The sequence below is a fragment of the Balaenoptera physalus genome (genome assembly GCF_965194825.1).
Source record: "Balaenoptera physalus genome assembly, chromosome: 11".
Classification (NCBI taxonomy): Eukaryota; Metazoa; Chordata; class Mammalia; order Artiodactyla; family Balaenopteridae; genus Balaenoptera; species Balaenoptera physalus.
In genome coordinates, this window is record NC_138896.1 from 91,989,782 (window position 1) to 91,996,590 (window position 6,809).

A 6,809-nucleotide genomic window follows, 5' to 3' on the forward strand; every position below is an offset into this window, starting at 1 on the left:
GAGCAGGGTATGCTTCAGGGTCGCTGTGAGTCCAGCCGTGGAAATCAGACCGAGTGAAATTTGAATCTCAGCTCTACCACTTACCGGCTCTCAACTCCCCTGACCTCCAAGCCTCTGCTTCCTCAGATATAAAGCGGGTTTAAGCATAGAACCAACTTTGTCATTACTGTGAACGCTGAGGGCGTAAAGCTCCGCAGAACACTGCCACCCACATCAGTGCTGACCTGAATACTAGAGGTTACGAGGCTGTGATCACGACGATGACTGTGAATTACTATGAGCTTGCGGGCAGAGGGCTCATCCCAGATCCTCCGGTCCCACACCCCGCCCCCACGCCCCTAGGCCTCCCGACCCTGCCATCCCAGGCAACCTCCCCCCGCGCACGGCCACCTCAGTGACCCCAGGGCGGGCGCCGGGCACCGCCGCCGGACCCCCGTTACCTGGGGCCAAACGCGACCTGCCGCCACCTCGCGTCCTGGGCCCTGCCTCCCTCCCGGCCGCCTCCCGGCCCCGCAGATGCGGCGGCGGCGCCCCCAGCCCAGCCCGGCCCGGGCGGCGCGGGATGCCTCGGCGGGGCTGGCGGCGGCGGCCACGCGGCGCGCTCCGGCGGAGGGGAGGGGGCTCCGCGGCGGCGGCGGCGGCGGCAGCGGCGGCGGCGGCGGCGGCTGGCCCGGCGTGGGGCAGAGCCCAGAGGCGCGGCGGCGGCGGAGGAAGAGGAGGAGGAGGAGGATGCAGGAGCTGCGGGCGGCGGCGCGGCCCGGTCCGCAGTGAAGCCCGCGGCGCCCGAGGCGCAGGGAGTGGCCGTCGCCTCCTGCGCGCACCATTCCTGAGATGGCGGCGACGCGGCGGCAGCTCGGGGAGCCGAGGAGGGGTCAGCCGGGCGCGGGCTGAGCCCCGCCGGCCCGGGAGCTCGCCGGGGACCCGCGCGTTTGGTGGGGTTCCAGCCGGCCGGCAGGCCTGCGGAGCGGCGAGGCCGGGGGCGGCCCCGGAGCGGAGCGCGGCGCCCGGCTCGGGGAGGCCGCGATGGCGAACGCGAGCGAGCCGGGCGGCGGCGGCGGCGAGGCGGCCGCCCTGGGCCTCAAGCTGGCCACGCTCAGCCTGCTGCTGTGCGTGAGCCTCGCGGGCAACGTGCTGTTCGCGCTGCTGATCGTGCGGGAGCGCAGCCTGCACCGCGCCCCTTACTACCTGCTGCTCGACCTGTGCCTGGCCGACGGGCTGCGCGCGCTCGCCTGCCTCCCGGCCGTCATGCTGGCGGCGCGGCGGGCAGCGGCCGCCGCGGGGGCGCCGCCGGGCGCGCTGGGCTGCAAGCTGCTCGCCTTCCTGGCCGCGCTCTTCTGCTTCCACGCCGCCTTCCTGCTGCTCGGCGTGGGCGTCACCCGCTACCTGGCCATAGCGCACCACCGCTTCTACGCCGAGCGCCTGGCCGGCTGGCCGTGCGCCGCCATGCTGGTGTGCGCCGCCTGGGCGCTGGCGCTGGCCGCGGCCTTCCCGCCCGTGCTGGACGGCGGCGGCGGCGGCGACGACGAGGACGCGCCGTGCGCCCTGGAGCAGCGGCCCGACGGCGCCCCCGGCGCGCTGGGCTTCCTGCTGCTGCTGGCCGTGGTGGTGGGCGCCACGCACCTCGTCTACCTCCGCCTGCTCTTCTTCATCCACGATCGCCGCAAGATGCGGCCCGCGCGCCTCGTGCCCGCCGTCAGCCACGACTGGACCTTCCACGGCCCCGGCGCCACCGGCCAGGCGGCCGCCAACTGGACGGCGGGCTTCGGCCGCGGGCCCACGCCGCCCGCGCTCGTGGGCATCCGGCCGGCCGGGCCCGGCCGCGGCGCGCGCCGCCTCCTCGTGCTCGAGGAGTTCAAGACAGAGAAGAGGCTGTGCAAGATGTTCTATGCCATCACGCTGCTCTTCCTGCTCCTCTGGGGGCCCTACGTCGTGGCCAGTTACCTGCGGGTCCTGGTGCGGCCCGGCGCTGTCCCCCAGGCCTACCTGACGGCCTCCGTGTGGCTGACCTTCGCGCAGGCCGGCATCAACCCCGTCGTGTGCTTCCTCTTCAACAGAGAGCTCAGGGACTGCTTCCGGGCCCAGTTCCCCTGCTGCCAGAGCCCCCAGGCCACCCAGGCCACCCTCCCCTGCGACTTGAAAGGCATCGGTTTGTAAGTGGCTCTCCCGCCACCTGCACCCCAACCCGGCCTCTCCCTTTGGCTTGGACAGTGACGTCTTTTCTCCCCCTTCTGCCCCCTGTTTAATTTTCTGAGCTGCCTTCAGAACGGCTCTCGAAGTGCATCATCACTAGGATTGTACAGACCCCTTTTGGGGAGGGTTTTGAAGTCCCAGCCCCACCCCCGCTCCTTGCGATTGTCCTCCTAAATATATTTTCATCCTGACAGTAGGCCCTGGAGTCTTGGTACTGGCACTGATGTCTTTTATTCCATGAGTTACTTTTTTTTTTTTTTTTTCCAATAAAGGCTAAACTAATTTTCTTCATGCAACCTTTCCTAAAGACCATGGCCAGTTTTCTACAGAAGCTATTTTTGACAACCTCAAGTGGCATTACATTTTGCAGTGAGGTAGAGGAACCCAGGGGGACTTCACAAGTTCGATTTCTTGAGGGTCTTCTGTTGGCAGCAGGAGAAAGAGGGAAAGTTGTCTCAAGTTCCCTCTGAATTGCCATCGGCGGGGTCAGTTGGACTGCTCTGGTTCTTTGAAGGCGCTGAGAATTTTGTTCAGTATTGATATTGAATTTAAAGAGCAGAAATGGGAACGAGTAGCAAGGCAGTCATTTTTAGTCAGTAACAAGTAACACAAGATTTGTTTCCTACCTTGCTTCATACTACTAGGAAATGCCCGTCAGCAACAACTGCTCTTTGTATCATACCAATCTTGAGTGGAAACATTTCTGTAAAACTGTACCTACCTTTCAAAAGAGTAAAAAGTGTTTTGGTTAGTAATGGTGTGGAGAAGATACAGTATTGCATGCTTTCGTATTGTGGTGGTTCACGGATTGGGAGGGCTCGGAGACGAGCAGAGTACTAAATCAAAACTGTTTAGGTATTTTTTGCCAATAAAAATTAAAATAATTTTAGGGGAACAGTTTGTGCTTTGAAGAGCCCAGTTTTATTCTGTCTTATGAAACTAATTGCCACTTTGAAAATTGTTTTTCTTTTGTTCATGGTATAAATGGATGGAATATAATGATACTCTACTTCTATGAGACAAAGCATTTCCTTAAAATGTTTGCTAGGTTAAGCTGTGCTGTTCTCCTGATGGTTATTTTAAATTAATAATGAGAACTATAATTTTAAATACTATTTCTTTGTTAGACGCATTGTAACCTTAAGTTGAAAGACTAAATTCTGCAAGTACTGTATTTTTTCGCTTATAATGCTACATTTTTATTAACGTATCTTCCGTTTTGAGGATTTATATCTGTATTTCTCTTTGCATTATATAAATATACCAGTATTTTCATTCTGGAGTGGGTTTTTGTTCCTGTTGTTTGAGGCTGTGACAGGTGGTAATATGCGTCTAAGTAAGGTACTCATGTTTTTATTATCCTTTTAGTGCATGCTGTTTAGCTGACCATAATTTCTAAGACATTTGGAGGCTTGTTAACTTAAAATGCAAGATAAAAAATCTGCAGATCTTCTCTTCAAGGGAAGAAGCAGTATATATATATATATATACTGCTTCAAAACTTTTTTATGACCACATAAAACATGAATGTAAGCAAAGTAACCATTTTGATAAAATAATAATTAAAGTGGGTACAGTAAATATATTGAAGTTTGAGTTGCGCATAATATAAACTATTAAATATTCAGTCCAAGATGGATAAGTCATAATAAGAGGGTGTGGCCAATTTATCACAGGTGAATGGTCAGCATTATTTTATTTTGTCCATAAATGTCAATCTGTCTATGCAGACAGTCTCCTATTTGGAAAATACGAGTAACTATCAGCCTGTTTCTTCCCAGATCATAGGACCGGGTAGACATTAATTATCCAAGGGCCACCCATCAGAAATCTTATCTTATCTAAAGACAGGCCCAGGAAGTAAATCTCTCCTCATCCAACATCCCCCCACCGGCCACAAGTGATCGAAGTTCAAAAAATAGAAGTCACTAAGCCTATGTGATCAGCAGAATTTTTAGCACCTGCCATGGCATAGGAACTAGGCTGTCAGGGCTAACTCCTGTTTTTTGTTTTGCTTTGTTCTGACTGGATGGGAGATTTCTAATGAGAATTCAAGTGACAAGTAATGAGAAGTGACGGCCAACTGTAAAGGAAAAAGAAGAACCAAGAGATGCAGAGGAACTAGCTGTCCAGAGGAATACTGTGCAGGAGCAAAACTCCCCTTGCACCTCAACAGCTACTTTCATCACTGAATTTATTAGCCTGTACTTTGATTGTTAATTATATTAATAAAGAATCATCAAGAGAAGGTTACTTGTATTTCAGAATACTCTACTCCTTGTACCAGGACAGGAACAATGTATTTGGGGAAGACTTCCATTAAAATAGCTCATTTTCTGTCATTGAAAAGTTAATTTAGCACAACTTCCCCGCCGCTCCTCCCCAGGTGAAATAAATGGGTTATGTCTATACTTGAAGCAAAAGAAAATAGATTGCTTGTCTATAAATCTCTGCATGTCCTGGCATGGAATTATTGGGTGAAAAATGAGCATTTTTAGGTCTTTTGACACCATATGTTAAATCGCTTTGCAGAAAGACATATCTACTTTTAGATTTCCACCTGACCATGTTCATTTTTTACAAATTGAAATATCTCAAAGTGGGGAAGCAAATAACAAATCAATAACCATAATGATGAAGAATAACCTCCATATGCACCATTCAGCCTTGCCAGATCTTGTCAGTCTTGCCATATTGGTTTCTACCTTTCCTCTTTTCTTTCCTTTTCCTTTCTTCCCTTTTTCCTCTTCTTTCTTCCCTTCCTCCCTCTCTTATTCCTTCTCTCCCTCCTTCCCTCCTTCTCTTTATTTTCTTCCTTCCCTTTCTCTTTCTTCCTTTCTTTCTTCCTCTTTTTGAAAGAAAGAAAATACAACACAATCATTTCTGCCAAGGCTTTGGGCTCACCATCAGCCATCTACATTTTCAAATGCCCTGCCCCTAAGAGGTTAACAGGGTCCCAGGTCCTGGGGCTGAGTCAGGATGGATCACTGGGTTGGCAGGATTGGTTCTACCCTTCACTGTCTTTCCATGACCCATACAAGTGCAAATTTCTGGTTTGCCACAGAAGGCCTTTTATGGTCCGGCCCCTCCACCACCCTGGCCTCATCTTCCCCTTGTATTTCCATCTCTCCCTTCTCTGGTTACCTTTGTATAAGCTCTCCCTGGAAAGCCCGTCCCCCTCCTCTGCCTGGGGAATCCCTCACCAGCTCCTCTAGAGCAGAGGCAATATTCACAATATGTAATAACTGGGATGGCACGGGCATAACTAACCTGTACAGCCATACCCCTGGGTCTTGGCTGAACATCAGGTTTGTGCTGGACTCAGATCCAGGACTTCTGGAAGGCCTTCTTGGCCCAGTCACCCCTCTGCTGGGCTCTCATGGTGCACACCTGGGCTCCTGGCTCCCCCGCTGGTCTCACATCCTCCCTCTCCCTACTCAGGCTCTGTGCTCCAGCCACTCCAAGTCACTGGCAGTGCCCTGAACAGACCATACTGGGTCACACCAACATGCCTTTGCTGCGTTGTTTCTTGCGTCCAAAGTCCTTACTTCCTCTTTTCCCAACTCAACTGCTGTTAAGCTTTCAAACATACAGGCTGAACTCTTAGACATAAAGGGTGAATTAACCTCTACAGAGAAGGGGAGATTGTCCCCGTGCAGGTCCTGAAAATTTTCCAAGTCTCCAAACACAGTCATTAGATCTGAGTGCCACGGTGGGCTGAGTAGCCGGCTTACTGGCATTTCAAGTTGTCCGTGAATTGAGATGGCTGAGGTTGTAGAATGCAGTGGACTCAAAACACTGTTCTCCATTCACCTGGTAGACGTGCCACTCTGTGTGACCCTCCAAGACCACTGGACTTCAAGACCCCCTCTGTGAGGGGCAAAGGAGGTAATGGGAAACTGTCTCCACCCATCCGTATTCTAGACCCATATCGTTATCCTTTGCATTGTTTATTAGCTGTTTCTGGAGTAAACAAAAATTAAAAGCAAACTTGATCTGAGTCCACGGGGTTCTTTATGCTTTTTCTCCAACTTGGACAAGACTTTTGGGATCTACCTCAGCCTAAGAACAGAGCCCTCTTGCCCTCCCTTTTCCTTCCTTTTGGGATATTTTTGATGAGGTTGTAATGCTTGGAGCCACAGCAGCCATCTTGCAACCATGAGAAGAGATACTGTCAACGTGGTGAAAATAGCAGACCAGAAAGATAAAAAGAGCAGACATCTGTTTTAACATTGTTGATCTACTTACCCAAATATGCAACCTCATATCTCTAGATTTTAGATTTCTGGTCTTGAAATAAAAACTGCTATTGCTTCAGCCACTAATATTTTCAGAAAGCCTGTTATTTGAAGCAACAATTAACTGCAACAATACTTAAAACAATTCCATCCTCTCCACTCCCTTGACAGATATGCCTGATATCCTGGAACTGTAGTCACAAATTTTTAAAAATTAGGCTTATTTAATTCAATTCACATTTCCAGTTATCAGATCATTCAGCCTGCTGTTAACTGTTAGATTAACCTGGCTCTGGAAAAAAATAATAAAATAAATTTGACTTGATTTCTTAGATTGAAATAAATCTAGAAGATTTTAAAAAATAACTATTACAAGGCTGG

General features: G+C 51.2%; 1 protein-coding gene across 1 annotated transcript; it reads left to right on the forward strand.

Annotated features, from left to right (window-relative positions):
• The first annotated feature begins 888 nt into the window (after positions 1 to 888).
• Positions 889 to 3,472, forward strand: GPR27 (G protein-coupled receptor 27). The gene has a single exon (XM_082412357.1). The coding sequence runs from the start codon at positions 1,024 to 1,026 to the stop codon at positions 2,152 to 2,154; it is 1,131 nt and encodes a 376-aa protein (XP_082268483.1). The 5' UTR covers positions 889 to 1,023; the 3' UTR covers positions 2,155 to 3,472.
• Positions 3,473 to 6,809: the final 3,337 nt, after the last annotated feature.

Excerpts from the sequence above, each read along its gene's own strand:
- GPR27 (XM_082412357.1), top strand. The coding sequence starts at position 1,024 with ATGGCGAACGCGAGCGAGCCGGGCGGCGGCGGCGGCGAGGCGGCCGCC.